At 38.8% G+C, this 16,327-nt stretch overlaps 2 protein-coding genes across 4 annotated transcripts in view; both read right to left on the minus strand.

The window, feature by feature from the left end:
- Positions 1-6,087, minus strand: part of CPED1 (cadherin like and PC-esterase domain containing 1) — a 307,531-nt gene extending 301,444 nt beyond the window's left edge. For 2 of the 3 annotated variants that reach the window (XM_049893864.1, XM_049893866.1), the window contains exons 1-2: positions 5,418-5,761; positions 4,806-5,294 (exon numbers count right to left, since the gene is read on the minus strand). In XM_049893864.1, the coding sequence (XP_049749821.1) occupies positions 4,806-5,054 (249 nt within the window). In that variant the 5' untranslated portion in view covers positions 5,055-5,294; positions 5,418-5,761. Of the gene's footprint in view, positions 1-4,805; positions 5,295-5,417; positions 5,762-5,797 lie in introns of those variants that run through there. The other variant, XM_049893865.1, reaches the window with a different exon arrangement.
- Positions 6,088-11,958: 5,871 nt separating this feature from the next.
- ING3 (inhibitor of growth family member 3) overlaps positions 11,959-16,327 on the minus strand; it is a 36,184-nt gene continuing 31,815 nt past the window's right edge. Inside the window, exon 12 of the mRNA XM_049893872.1 lies at positions 11,959-14,571. Within this exon, the coding sequence (XP_049749829.1) occupies positions 14,455-14,571 (117 nt within the window). The 3' untranslated portion in view covers positions 11,959-14,454. The remainder of the gene's footprint in view (positions 14,572-16,327) is intronic.

Raw genomic sequence — 16,327 nt, forward strand, 5'->3', positions numbered from 1 at the left:
CCCAAGAATGAAAGCATATTTATATGTTTATGGTGGTTTAAGCGCTCAGCTGCTAACCAAAATGTTGGCAGTTCGAACTTACGTAGTGGCTCCATGGGAAAAAGACCTGGTGATCTGCTCCTATAAGGACTGCAGCCTAGAAAACCCTGTAGGGAAGTTCTCTGTCATATAGGGTCATTATGAGATGAAATCGAATCTCTGGTACCTAACAACAACACTACTATATCATACACCAGATAAACTTGCTTTACCTGCTTCCCTGGTGGGTGTTACACAGCTATTGCTGTGATTATAAAACTATGAACACTGCTTTCACCGCATGTGCCACCACAGGCCTGGGAGCTAACATGCATGATACTGATGGACAAGAAGAGGCCAACTCACCAGTGCACTGTCAGGACTGCACCCACCAAGGCTTTGGCTTCTGCAGAGGCTGCCCCCAAGGAGCCAGGGAACACTACCTAGAAGCAGTGTGGGAGAGATTCCAACCAATGAAAGACAGAAGGGGAAAACCAGGGTATAAAGTGCGTGCCTTTCCTGTCCCTTTCTCCTAATGCCTGTTTCAGATGCAGTAGCTCATACAGCCCCTCCGGATATATGGAAACCCTGGTGGCGTAGTGGTTAAGTGCTGCTAACCAAAGAGTTGGCAGTTCGAATCCGCCAGGCGCTCCTTGGAAATTCTATGGGGCAGTTCTCCTCTGTCCTATAGGGTCACTATGAGTTGGAATCGACTTGACGGCACTGGGGGTTTTCTCTGGATATATTTCCCAATAATGTAGCCACTTGCGCTCCCTCCTTCTTATTCCTCACTCTTTCATCCCTGGGGTTGCACCCACCGTTAAAGTCTTAGTATGTAAGTCTTTGTTTCTAAAAACCTGGGATAACTTTTAAGAATTTTTTTCAAATCTTAAATATATTATTCACTATTAGAAACATAAATAAAATTAACACCAAGTTTTAATGAAAACATTCACTTTTTCCCATTAGGCTTTGGGTGGATTCTAGGGAAAGTAGAGATCTCATAGAACAGTCACTGAAGGGAGAGTCAACAAGAGGCAGAAAAAGAAAAGATAAGCAATGTCAGAGAAATAGTACTTCTCATTATGGAGCATCAACAGGAGATAATCAGAAACATATGCCTGTGGTGAGTATATATTTACTCCCCAAATAGCAAAGTTTTCATTAAAGGAGAACAGACTAAGGAAATTTTCTTCCATTGTTCCTGTTTATAATTTAATGTGCTTCCTGTATTATGAAATATTCAAGTGTTAGATTCCATGAAAACAAATACATCTACTGAGTGACCTACTTCAGAGAATAAAACATAACTGTTTATATATTAAACTGAAATAATTTTAAGACACGGTAGATTATCTGCCAAATCTAAACAACCAATGTCAGGAGAAAACCCAGAAGAAATGACAAAAGTCCATCTGCTTAATAAGGCCCTTTGGAAAGTTCGAATGGAAGAATGAAAATTTTACCAGAGAGAGGGAGGGCACTTCCTCACTATGGAAAATTGGCATATACTATACCATGATCTCAATCTATACAGACAACTGTTTTAGACCTTGAACCAGATCCCAATTGTAAAGGTTCAAAGGGCGCAGTCACCACCTTCAGCTCTTTGCTGCTACAGAAGCCATTACTAGGCTAATAAAGAACAAAAGGTCTTAGATTAGAAACAACGGCAACAAAAAAGGCTGAAAGATACTTATTGTTTATTCACCAATGTATGAAAACTATGATTCAGAAAATACTCTGAGAGTATACAGTGGTTTCTGAATGTGTATCCCTGTGGATACCGTGGCACTCACTGAAACACCTTTTTTTAATGTCTTCATTTGGAATCTTTATGATTTTTTTTCCTTATTTAGATTTTTAAATCTAGATCCAACTTACACATCCTGGACCCAACATACACATAACTTACACAACACAATTAGTTTAAAGTTTAAATGTGCTGGTTTCTAAGCATTTTCAGCAGTTCTTGGTGTAATTTTAGATCTGAGCATATGAAGGGAATCATGATTTTTTTCCCAGAAAACCGTACTTACATACATACACACATAGCATTTTGCACAAAATATCTGGGTTTCATATACATTTTATATATCTGAATACATTCTGAGGTCCATGAACTATAGGCCAAAACCAGCTGTTTTAAGTAAACTTAAAACATACTTGACAAAAATGAGTAGATTCAACTAAAGCAAAGCCCTAGCAACACAAATATTTTGGTTTTCCAATAAAAGTAATAACAAAACCCAAATTTATAGACAGAAACCATTCTATATCTATTAAATGCCTAAAAGTGATACTCTAGATCTTGAAGAAAAATGTATGTAGCTTCTCATTTTTAATTTATTTATTTTTATGAACTTTATAAGTAGGTATTTTTGAGAGTGAGCTATATATTTATCCCAAAGACATTTCTCTCTTCATGCTAGCTATCTGGAGGAATATTTAATCATTTAAAACTGAATTACTATTTGATTCTTTTTTGAGAACACATAAGGAGAATTAATTCATATCTGATTTTAACTAAGTTCTTTGTAGCTTCCTTCCTATCTCAAATAAAATTTGGCTTTAAACCAAAGGCTGGCACAAGTTAAGCAAAAGATGGAAGTACATGATAAATGTTTGGAAATTCAGTTTTCATATCCACTGGGCTTCTGAACTATCCTTGTGAATTTAGAACTTTGCTTATGGTTAAAATATTGAAGACTGAACAGTTTGGGTGGAAAACTCATGTGTTTGGCATTTTTTTCACGGAGAAAATTCTAAAGCAAATGTTTTAGACAAGCAGCCAATAGCTTTCATATGGTTTATAAGTAGCAGGAGAGCCAAAGCTGAAACGGAATTTTCTGTAACAGCCTACAATAACAGTTAACACAGTAACAGTTAACATATGCCTAAAATTATAAGCAAAGCAGCAGTCTTGTAAAGTCAAGTAGGGGAGTAAAAAAGGCTGTAAGTTAATAAATAAAACCTTTTGCCCAAACTTCTTAGCAAAAAAATTAGGCATTTAAAAAACAATGCCATCTCAGCTATTTTTAAAGGAATTACATTTAACAATATTAAAAGAAAATAAGGAGGGACCTTAACAGCCACAACTTATATCCATCATAAATCTGATATGTTCCAAAAACAGGAGAAAAATGCAAAGACAAGTTAATGTTAGTATAAATTAACAAAAAGTACAATTATACACACACAAAAAAATAGCACCCAATAATTGACTCACACTTGCAGATGAAGTTTCATCTAAAACAGTTTCTAGTGATAATAAAAAAGTCACTCACTTAGAAGTTTGTGAATTTTCTTTGTTTTAACCTAATACTGTTTTGTATTTCCGTAAGTACTTATAGCTGTGGTTTCAATATTCTACTATTAGAATTTTGAATTTAAATCTACTTAGAGCAACAGTCCAATGGTAGAAACCAGGGGGCTCGATTTCCATTCCCCTGGATGAATCATTAGGAGCCCTGGTGGCACAATGGTTAAAGGGCTTGGCTGATAACCAAAAGGTTGGCAGTTCGAGCCCACTGGCTGTTCCATGGGAGAAAGATGTAGCAGTCTGCTTCCATGAAGTATTACAGTCTTGGAAACCCTATGGGGCAGTTCTACTCTGTCCTGTAGGGTCACTATGAGTTGGAATCGACTCAACAGCAACGGATTTGGATTTGGGTTTTGGATGAACCATGTCATAATACCTACCCATGTGACCAGTCTAACATCTTTTTAGTCATCTTACGGTTACGTCTTCTGATGATTACTATAAAATGGTTACAATAATACCTACTTTACCCTTTCCATAGAGTTATGAGTCTGAAATGAACTAAATTTTAAAAACTACTTAAAACAAGATGGTGATGGACGTGTTAGTAGTAATGGTAGCAGTAGTGGTGGTATTCAAAAGGAAATTTTGCTCCAAACAATAACCGGTATCATCAGATTTAGCAAATCCAACCGTAGATGTAAAATACTCCTTACAGATTCCTAAATTAGGTTACTATTAGTTGCTGTAGCATAGAATTCAGTGGCTTTGCCACCATGATTTTTTGCTTTGTTTTTCTTTTAAACTGGACTGTTTTAAAGGTTATTATTTCACTGACAGACATGAACTTAGTGGTTTACTAAAAGAGAAATTCTATATAATTTTTTTAACCCTTGACAAGAGAGATTAGTAAAGTTAACCATATAGTATAAGTGTCGAATAATCTATATTTCTTTAATTCTACCAACAATAAAATGCAGTGTCAATTGTTTTGAAGAAACCTATTATATAATTCTTTTAAATGCTTAGAAATAAATATAATGCTTCAGAAATGTGTTCGTCAACTAAAAATCAGCTTAACCAATTATTAAATGGAATGTTGGTGTATCTTTGAATCTAGTAAAATCTGGGCGCTGATACTGACTGCTTTGAGGAAGGAAGACGCTTGATGTTTATTAAGTTTTGTCAGTGTTTGATGGGATGTGCCTGAACTGCACATCTTCAACTCTCTTAGGTTCTTAATATTTTAGAAAGAATCCACATCATTCTGACCACCTCCAAAATCATTCAGCTAAAATGAAGTGAAATTCTAAGAGAGAAAATAATGCTCAGGACTTTCTGGAAGTAAATACAAGAAGCTAAAATAACATGTGCTTCGCTGTCATCAGTTCACTCTCTGGGCTGTTTATACCCTGGATCCCTTTCAGAGCTCATGGAGGTTAATTTTAGTTTTACAGAAAGGACAGAGAGAGGCCGACTGCTGTCTTGGCAGAAATTGTCTCAGAGAAGCTTATGAGATTCTTACCTTCCTGATTTCCTGCGCATTACCAGAGAGAAGGAAGCACTGTTTGTCCAGGGAGAATCCTTTCTGGCATCTGCTTGCCTGGGTTTCAGTGGACGTGTTTGGGGCAGCCCCAGTGACAGCAGCTGTGAGCTTCCTTGTCCCTCTGAGTGTCAGGGTCTGGTAGAACAGACAGATCGCCACCACCAAGCCCACCAAGAAGGGCCGGGGGCAAAATCGCCGACGACAAAGGAGCCCTAGGCGACAGACCATGACCAGTTCAGCTTCACTTGGCCCCTGTCCACGTTGTGGGAAAAGTCATAGCAGCTATTTTCTGTCAGCATAAAAAATACCGGGTCTGTCTTCTTCTTCCACGACTTAAATCAATTTTGCTCCATCCCCGCTGAAGAACTTTACGAAGATTCATGCCAAAGAATCAGAGATCCCAAAAGTCTGAGGTGGTTATCAAGAACTTTTCCATGTATGACAGTGAAGAGTGGCTGACCTGGGTATCTATAAAAAAAAAAAAAAAAAAGACATCAAAATAATAATAGTTGCAACTGAAACCTGCGTGTACAGCAGGCTGCCAAACTGTAGCTTCTGGTATGCCTTATTTCCACAACACCTAAAACTCACAGCGAAGGAGTCCGACTTGCCGCCTCAGCCTTAGAGGAAAAGAGAAAACAACACCAAAGAAAGTAAGTCTGGAGTCTGAAAACCGCGTTGAAGAACGCAATAGGTTAAAACCCAGCGTGCCTGGAGGCAGGCCAGGTTGCCTCAGCAGTCCCTCCTTTTTCCTCCGGTTTTTAAAGCAGTCCCGCTTCCAGCCTTGGGTTTTTAACTGCTTTCCTTCATTTGGTTTTAAATTGCTGCTTTCCAGTAAGCATTCACGGCTTTTAACATAAAAGGGGGGTGGGGGCAGTGAGGAACCATCGGTTTGAATGGGCATGGTTACTGTTAGGACTTTGCTTGTATTTGTTTCATTCCGTTTCAAGTTCAAAGTTTTATGTACTTACTCAGTTTTCATTCTTCTAGCCAGAAAAAAGTTTCCACCATCCCCTCCCTAAAGGACTGCTGATCAAAACCAATCGGAAGGAAATGAGTCCAATTCATCGCGCGCGCGCGCACACACACACACATATACACGGACACACACACACACACACACACACACACACACACACAGACACGCAGAGCCTCGAGGGGAGCGGGGGACCCCTCTCGGCACGGCAGAAGCCCAGGCCGGCCCGCGGGGCGGAGCTAAGGCCCGGGGCTCCTGGGTCCTCGGGGGCAGCAGGAGCCGCAGGCAGCTTTGGGTCAGGAACGCTGGGCTTCAGCATGTTGGAACCAGCAGTCCCGTCTGCCCTGAAATGTGGCTGCCCACACAGAGCTGCCGACTTTTAAATACACGGTTGCTGTTAGATTTCTCTGAGTGGTTTTTTTTTCCTAATACAGCATTGGAAAAGCAAATAGCCCTTGGTCAGTGGATGACAAAGGTCGAGGGTGAAACGAGACCCAACTCCGAGAGTGAATTGGGAAGTTCTTTACTCGAGGGAATTGTGGTTACTCTTATGGGGATAAGAGGGTCACTAGTACTGTGTGGCCCTCAGAATATGAAACCCTTTTGTAAGCAATGGAATAAAGAACTCGAAGTGTCTCTCTGCTTCAGGACTGAATTCATATCATTATTATTATTGCTACTTGTGCTACTATTATTATTATAAGGAGCCCTGGTGGCACATGGTTAAGTGCTCAGATGTTAATCAAAGGGTGCTTCCAGCCCACCCAGTGGCTTCTCTAGAGAAAGACCTGGCACTATGACCCTACAGGACAGGGTGGAACTGCTCCACAGGGTTTCCAAGGAGTGGCTGGTGGATTCAAACTGCTGACCTTTTGGTTAGCAGCCAAACCTAACCACTGTGCCACGAGGGCACCCTGGAAAGATTAAAAAAAAAAAAAAAAACCACAAAACCCATTGTTGTCACATAGCGACCCTAAAGGACTGAGTAGAACTGCCCCATAGCGTTTCCAAGGAGCTCCTAGTGGTTTCAAACTGTCAACCTTTTGGTTAGCAGCCATAAAAAAAAAAAAAAAAAAAAAAAAATTTTTAGCTCTTAACCACTATGCCTCCAGGGTTTCCCTATATGGGGTCATTATGAGTCAGAATTGATAGGACGGCCCCTAACAACAACATCTAAATAGATTTCATAAGGTTGTTTTAAGGCTTAGAGGCATTATATGAAAAAATATTATTATTTTCCTGGACTAATGACTGGGTTTTTCAAAGGCTAATTGTGTAACACTTTACTCTTGAAAAGGAGTGGCATAGTACTTAGATGCTAATCAAATTTTGGGGGTTCAAACACACAGAAGGTGGAAAAACAGGTGAAACTGCACTACAGATTAGTAAGTAAGCATAAGTAAGCCTGTGCTTACCTTGCTTACTGGTTCGTCCAACCCTGTCCCCGTGTCAGGGACTGTAAATTTGAAAAGAGGCTTTGATTTTGTAGGAAAGTGCTGTGGGGTTAGGAGAGACACAGACGCCAGCCATACCTGGAAGCAGAATCTTTGATGTGGTGAAAAATGTGAAATTGTTCATTACCAGTGATCTGGTAAGCAAGGAAAGCACAGTGGTTACCTTGCCTATTGGGTAATCCGTCCCTGGCTCAGTGGGAGAAAGATGTGGCAATGTACTCCTGTAAAGATTACAGCCTAGAAGACCCTATGGGGCAGTTCTACTCCTCTAGGGTCACTGTGAGTAGAAATCGACTTGACAGCAAGTTTTTCACTTCTAAAATGAATTGATTGTTGCAGGTTTTGGGTAATTTTTGCCCAGCTGAAAGGGTTTGTCCAGAATTCAAATCAATCTAATTCTATACAGTCCACTGCAAGGATCCTCCTAGTAGGGCAATTTCTGCCAGCTCCATCCACTTTGCTGAGTCAGCTCAAGTAACTATGAGGAGAAAGGTAATCTGCCTAGATAGAGCACGTTGCTCCCTCTCCCACCCCCTACTTTGCGAACTGTTTTAGGCTCAGAGCAGACATTCTTGAAAGGCTATGAAACTAAATAGGTTTTCTGTTTCTAACCCAAACTTATTCTTGTGGGAAAGAACTTCTTCCATGAGGCCATACCCCTAGAATGAGCCCATCCCTTAAGAGGCTGCTCAGTCACTTGTATTTCGTGAGATGGTGCGCCCCCTAGGGGTGCCCAGCTATTACAGACCCAGAGACTTGGGCATCTATACAGTTCCTTGCTTTGAAAAGGAAGAAGAAAAAAAAAAACCTATTTTAACACTTTATAAAAGGACTTGAGGTTCTATTGTCAAGAAGCCTGTAAAACAGAGTTTGAGGAATATAAGGATCGTTTTATGTGTGATTAAGTTGTTGCACACAGGGTACAAAAGAAAGTAAATCAGACCCTAAACTCAAGTTGCCTTTGGGCTGGGAGAATTGAAAAACAACAGCATTGATAATTTTAAGAAGATGCTATGACTAGACTTCAAATAACAGGAACAAGTATGATGGTGGAAAAGTAGTGTTCCAGAAATGTTGCTGGCGGGTTGATGAATCCACATTACCCTTCTTAACCACTGAGTCCCAAGAAGTAGGAGAAGATAGCAGATAAAAGTTATGTCTGCAGGAGAGAGAGCAGAATTAGAGTGAGGAAGTGGGAAGAAGACACGGCAAAGAAGACCTAACAGGAATTATCACTATATAGACTAAGTTGGTCCATAGACTACATCTGTTTTCGAATTAATCCAATCTGGGTATGAATCATGGTGCTGCCTCTTAAACGCTCTTCTTGAACAAGTGATTTCTTTAAATCTCAGCTCTGCTGCCTCTGTGAAATGAGGATACTAACGCGTCCTTCGAAGTGCTGTTGGTATGCCTAGATGGTTTGGATCCTAATGTTGAGCTCAATTCTCACTGAGCTGAAGGTCTGGTGTGTCATCAGACACGTGAACAAATAATCATCAAATAACAGGCCTCATGGAACACAAAAACACCAAAAACAAACATGAGTACTTAATATGAGTTCTCTTCCCCTTACTTTGTGAGGTGGAAAGTAAGTGGCAGAGGCTGGCTTGGGAGAATGCCAAGGGCAAGGGTGAGATAGGACTGAGCACTAGGTGGAGATGATCCCCGAGAGGTATTTATACCTGAGTGGTAGGTTGGACCTATCTGAATGGAAGCAGAAGCAGAAGCATGGGTTAGTCTGAAGGAGCCAGAACAGCCAACAATAGAGACAGAGACTAAGCTGGTTCCAGGAGACGAACGGGAGGGTAAATGCGCAGTAGAACTACCACCACGTGGATTCTGACAGTGTTCACTCTGCACAGTTTTGTGCATACAGTTTCATGAACAACCCCTCCTGCTAAGAATTTTCAGTGCTCAAGAGCTTATATGTAGGCAGCATTCACCTGGGACAACAGATCGATAGGCCTTTCAGGATCCTATCATTTCAAGGCTGGATGAAACAGTAGAACAGTCTTCCCCCTAAACCTCTTCTACACAAAATATATTTTTCCACCACACATATTTTTCATTTTGGTTTTTGGTATTGGGTGGGGGGACTGGCTGCATTCAAATAATTGTTGTTTGAAAAAGTTTTTTTAAAATTTTATTTTGTAAGCTAAAGGAATAAAGAGTTTTATCACATAAAATTCCAGTGTTGGATCACATAAAGAGATCTGTAACAAAATTTCAGTGTTGGGTCAGGAATCTTGGAAAATAATTTGCTTCTCTGAGTGTCAGCTTTCTCGTAAAATAGGGGCTTCAGTCATCACTAGATAAGCTCCAAGGTCACCTCAGGCTCCAAAATGTTGTGCTTTTGGGAGTACATTTTGACATGGATTTCCTTTCTGTGGCAACCTGGAAGAAGAGGAAGTCTTCAGATTCTGGGCAGTCTTGGTTTCCTGCAGGAGACAGCCTTTATCTTTCAAGAAAGCCCCTGACCACTGATGTAACATCCAGCTGCAGCTACTAGTGACGGTGCCATGAATTAAGTCCTGGGGGTGCTGCCTTGCTGACAGTAGCCCCTGGACACTCACCTTTCAACACCTTCCTTTGAAAGTTTGACTGCCCTCTTTGCAACTCCTACCACTTCTCAGCTAATGCTGACTCTAGAACTTTCCCCATAAGTTCTGAACACAGGATGACATTTTAAGTCATGAATCACATCTTGAATCTCTACTATGCAATAACATCACCCCAGGCAAATAAAAGAAATATGACAAATACTACAAATGACTAAAACATAACAGTTTGATGATATATTTGTCAGGGTAGAATAACTATTATAACAAAATCTCATTGTTTTGATAATACACCCAAAAAGCCCAAAACCAAACCCACTGCCGTCAATTCGATTCCGACACATAGCAACCCTGTATCAGTGGCTTGATACAATAAAGATTTCTCACTCATATCACTTTCTGGTGTTTTTGTCAGTTTCCACTCAGACATTTGGTACCCATGGTCCATCCGCTTGTGACTTTCCATACCCTTTTGCTATTGTCGTCAAGTCAGTCACCCCACTGCCCAGTCCCCATGATCAGCTGGGGATCAAACTTTTGTAATCCATAGGATTTTCACTGGCTGGTTTTTGCAAGTAGCTCACCAGCCCTTTCTTCCTAGTCTTAGTTTGGAAGCTCTGCTGAAACCTGTTCAACATCATAGCAACATGCAAGCCTCCACTCACAGGTGGTGGCTGTGCATGACGTGTATTTGGATACCCCTTCCAGGGCCGCTATAGGGTCACCTGGGGTCGGAATTGACTCGACAGCAATGGGTTTGGTTTTGGTTTACTGGGATCTTCCACATTCAACCAGTGCAGGAGGGCTGAGAGAGGGCTTAAAGGATTGTGTGGGAGGTCTTTTAGGGGCCAAGCTTCAGATTGCATACATCACTTGGCCCACATTTTGGACTCCCCTAACTGAAACTGAGCTGGGGAGTGAGATCTAACTACATGTCTAGAAAGAAAAGGAAATGAGGTTTCATAAACGTATCATATCCCAGCCACAACTGAGAGGGACAGAAGCCAAATGCCACAGAGAACCAATATAGAGTTCACATTTTGGGAGATGACAAGGGAAGCTTCAGGAAAGTGACTGCTTCTCAACTAGGCCCTGAAGAGTCGCAAAGATTTCTCTGTAGCAGAATCAAGTCATGAATACTAAGATCCTAAGTTGATGGCAACTAACAACAGGTCAGAAATTACAATCTGTTTCAGTAATTTAGATTTTCTAATCAGAATAAGGGAATTAAAACATTTTGACTAGCATAAATCTAGTTGAAAAAATTGGAGGAAAAGATTCACCTTAAAAAATGTTAAGCAATTTCCAAGTCACCGACTAATTTTAAGTCGACCCTACTTTATAATCTTAATAAGTGCTATTTCATTAAACTGTAACATAATATTGAACCAACAATATTACTACTCCTATAAGCAATGCCATGGCAGAGTGTTAAATGCTCTTCATGAATAGATGCTTGTCTGGGTATCCAGCTTCTTTCCCTGACAGACACTACAGGAACCAACCGCATTCTCCACTCAGTATGGCCTGCTTTTAAGTTCCCAGAATGCACATGGCTTCTGCTTTGAAAACCTTCCCTATTTCATTTGTCCTTAGGACTCCGTTCCAATGATACCTATGTAAGTCTTGTTGATTATTAGTCACAGTAATCCACTCCCAGTGTTCCCATAGTGCTTTGTACATCATGTTATAGCATTTACCGTAATATATCAATTATTTAATGTCAGTCCTCCTCACCTCTCCCACACACATATACATACCTTCTGCTGTGCATTTTCAACACCTAAGCCCTTAACATTTGTAAAATTATAAAAATAAATATTTTTGAAGGTATTCTTTCTCTAACACATCTGTTCAAAGGTTTCTTTAAGAAGAAAACTGTGAAAGTTGAGGGAAAACATTACAATATCTACACGTTCAAAGGGTTTTCTTACCCCCTTACAGTCCAAATTTTTTAAGCATTTACTTCTCTAAGACTAATTAATGAGATCCAGATGACCATTTCTAAGGTCTAAGGATAGCAGGCATGACGAAAACCTGGAGTTAAAAAATTCACAGTACGGGAATTTGCTTTCAAAGAGCAAAATAATTAACTGCCTTTGGAAAGAATGATTGTATGTTTATCAAACACTCGGCATCATTTAGGCATTTATTTAAGCCATTTATTGCTTTAAATGTGTTACCACGAACATTTTTAATATACACTCCACAGCAGTTAAGGCCTCAATTTTCACCACCTACATAAATTGTGAACCCACATTTGAATTATTTGTGCCACCAATTGTTACACGAGTTTTGTACAACAAAAGATTCTGAATGTGTATTTTATAATGCTCAAAATACTCATTATACCTCTTGGTGTATATGCCACAAAGAACATTACTAGTTGGCCACATCTTTGTTTTTTTTTTGGATGAGGTAGTTCCATATTTGGCCCATCATCTATGTCTCAGGTATTAGCAGGTTCCACCACATTACTAAATAATCTCACAAAATTTTGGTTTACTTCTTTATACGCACTTTATACTCAACGTGTGAGTGATCTGTTAAGAAGTGGAATTCACGTACTGAAAGGGGCGGTGCAGCAGCTGAGATGAGGATGTCCCTGACTCACACAAGGAACTTTCTCTTACAATAAGACTGTATATAAGGCTTTTTCCTTTGACTAGCTCCTATGAAATAGGTTTGTGAAGATGTAATACATCATTAGAGGATGTCAATGATACAATTCAGCATCTCCAAGCAACATGCTAATGAGCTAAATGAATACTACATTATATATTACTTCTTCAACGTTTACAAAATCTCTGTGAAAATATCGAGTATCACGAGTACCCACGAGTGAACCTAACTTAGTTTTACGGTCTGACATATTTATAAAATCAGACTGCAGCAACTCCGGATCATGGAATTTTGAAGCTGGAAGAGACCTTGGAAATCCCCTATCTAATCCATACCCTTGTGGGTAGTATTGCATAGATTTTTACACTGTTTTCTGAATAAGTTCTAAGAGGCTCATATCTGGTCTTAATTAAAGCATAAACTTGATAGACCTAGTATGTTTCAATACTTAATATGATATAATAAATTATCTAAACAGCTTTAAGGACTTTTCTACCAACCAGAACTCGATATTATACCTTAAATAAAACATCCAATATGCAAAATTTATAATTTAAATAGCACCTATAGATTAAAACCTCAGAAGTACTTTATAGATCTCCTGCAGCCTGATTTAATATGGCTCAGAGTGATTCAACTAGTGGTGCAGTGGTTAAGAGTTCAGCTGCTAACCAAAAGGTGGGCAGTTCGAATCCACCAGGTGATCCCTGGAAAACTCTATGGGGCCATTCTACTCTGTCCTATAGGGTCACTGAGTCAGAATCAACTCTATAGCATCAGGTTTCAGAGTGATTCAAAATTTGTATGAACTCTCATACCAACATGTGGTAGAATCAAAAATAAAGCTGAATTTTAAGCTCCAATTCAGGTGCTTTTAACTTAAATTGGCCACACTGCCTCAAGTCAAAACATCTACAATTATTTTCATTTTATCTACTGTAATTTGACTTCTTTCACGTTCCTTGGACTTTGAAGGAAAAACCAGAGAGATGTTCTAGAAAAATACATTTGCATTTCAAATTTACATTAAAAATGTTTTTCCCTTATTTTCACATCACAAATTTCCAACATTATTATTAAAGAAATTACAAATTTCTCAGCATTCTGTTTCCTAGGTCTCTCTCCTTTTTTAGATTATGAATATTTGGAAGTTAATTGGAATTAAGAAATTTTCATTATTAAGTGTAAAGTATAAATACAAGTAATTTTTTAAAAACTTTATTTTAACACCTAATACAATTCCAATTTTAAGGATTACTTGCACAAAAAAATAAACACATTTGGTATAAAAATGTATCACCTTTTTTTAACACCCTTCTCCCTCTTCAGCCCCCCCCGCCCCCATGAACTGCACTCTATTTGGATGCAGAAACATATAAAGAATAATGGCACAGGTCAGTCTTCACCTACAGGAGTTTCTGTTCATGTACCTAGGTACTCTAGAGGATGCCAGCCCACTTCTATTACACGACCATTTTCTTCAGCCTGCTGAATTCAGTTTCACAAAGAAACAAAGCTTATTATAAAGACGTTTTAAAAACCATTATCTTAAAGTCTTTTGAAAGAAGCACTGACTTTTTTTTTGTTTTCCAACCATTTATGTACAGTGTTACATAACAGCTCTGGAGTACAGTACATGCAGCAGAATATACCTGTTGAATATAAAATACTTTTCTTAAAATCTTCATCGTTGGAATTCTTTGAAGTCTAAATTATAGAATGCCCATTACTTTGAGAAAATGGTTGAGGAGTACAAATGTCTGCATGTGTTGACCACTGAAATAATCCAAAGCTAACTGGAATAATATTCAGAGCACACCAGGAGTGCATAAATAATTTACTTACATTATTAAAATACAACCCATAAAATTTATAGTTCAAGATCTTATAGGATTGTCTATAGAAATCCTTTAAGCAGTTGCTGGGAAATGCATTGTTTTTTCTTTCCTTTTTCTTGAGTCCTGTATAAAATATCTAGCTGAAGCTTTTTCCTTCTTCGAGTGGAATGGCCGCCCTTATTTATGTCGGCTGCCCCTCCTCTTCATGGCAGCCGTGCACTGTGGACAGTACCACTTTCCTTTTGGTGCCTCCGTTAAGCCAACACATCCATAATGGAACCATTCTATGGGGCACTAGAAAGCAAAATTGTGAAAAAAGTTTTTAGCACCCTGAAGATTAGATGACACATTAAAATATGCCCAGTAGACTGATAATTTAACAAAACAGTCCTAGTATCAGAATTTTTAGATTAAAGAGATTATTTAAGAGATCACTTAGTCCACCTGTTAAGCTTCAAAGGTGAAGAAATGGAGGCACAGACAAATGAAGTATCTTTGATAACTCTGAGGTTATACAATCTACTCCCATGATCCTAAATAAAGAATTGAAAGTCATTAATTTTTATTAACTTGAAGAGTAATTTGATGCCAACTTTCAAGGACAAAAAGAAGTGAGACGGGCCTCTTAGGTAGAAGATAAAAGGATTTTAAAAAGATTTCATTTCATTTCATATTCAGCCTTATTCACTCCCTCATCAAGTGGAATAAGCTAGTTGTAATTAAAGATATAAAGGGATGCCTGGGTTTCCCTTCTCGTGTACCTATTCCTAGAGACACAGAGAAAAAGTCTTCTCTGCAACACACTGAGCAGCTCTACACTTCCACAGAGAAGCTCGCTCAGAAGTGCACAATTGGGAATGAAAGGAATCATACACTGGTATTCGCAGAACTTTCATTCATTTTCACTAAATGCCCTGGAAGACAGTTGACAGTTGTGTTCTTGAAATGGCTGGGCAAGAGCTGTTTGGCAATATCATGATCAGCCCCAAGTGATTTTAGGGAAGCGAAGGAGAGTCTTTCCCGCACCTAAGGGGACATGTTCATACCCTTCCAGGTCAGGGCAAATGCAAATTTTTTTTTTTTTTTTTTTTTTTTTTTTAAGTTTTTAGTGCTGTCATTTTGATGCCTTTTTATGTGTGTTGTTGACAATTTCATTTTTCCACATACTTTTTTGTGCTGAGGCGTTTTTCTTAGTAAATTGTGAGATCCTCACTTTCATAGTGTTTGACTTTATGTTAGTTGAGTCGTTACGTTTTTCTTGGTTTTTGTCTTGAGTTATAGAGTTGTTATACCTTTTTGTGGTTACCTCATTATATACCCCTATTTTTCTAAGTAAAAACCTAACTTGTATTGTTCTATATCGCCTTGTATCACTCTCCATATGGCAGTTCAATGCCTCCTGTATTTAGTCCCTCTTTTTGATTATTGTGATCTTTTACCTATTGACTTCCATGATTCCCTGTTATGTGTATTTTTTTTTTTAATTAATCTTAATTTGTTTGTTTTTGTGATTTCCCTATTTGAGTTGATATCAGGACGTTCTGTTTTGTGACCTTGTGTTGTGCTGATATCTGATATTATTGGTTCTCTGACCAAACAATATCCTTTAGTATTTCTTGTAGCTTTGGTTTGGTTTTTGCAAATTCTCTAAACTTGTGTTTGTCTGTAAATATCTTAATTTCGCCTTCATATTTCAGAGAGAGTTTTGCTGGATATATGATCCTTGGTTGGCAGTTTTTCTCCTTCAGTGTTCTGTATATGTCGTCCCATTCCCTTCTTGCCTGCATGGTTTCTGCTGAGTAGTCAGAACATATTCTTATTGATTCTCCCTTGAAGGAAACCTTTCTTTTCTCCCTGGCTGCTTTTAAAATTTTCTGTTTATCTTTGGTTTTGGTGAGTTTGATGATAATATGTCTTGGTGTTTTTCTTTTTGGATCAATCTTAAATGGGGTTCGATGAGCATCTTGGATAGATATCCTTTCGTCTTTCATGATGTCAGGGAAGTTTTCTGTCAGAAGTTCTTCAACTATTTTCTCTGTGTTTTCTGTCC

Source organism: Elephas maximus, chromosome 8 (genome assembly GCF_024166365.1).
Source record: "Elephas maximus indicus isolate mEleMax1 chromosome 8, mEleMax1 primary haplotype, whole genome shotgun sequence".
NCBI classification, from domain to species: domain Eukaryota; kingdom Metazoa; phylum Chordata; class Mammalia; order Proboscidea; family Elephantidae; genus Elephas; species Elephas maximus.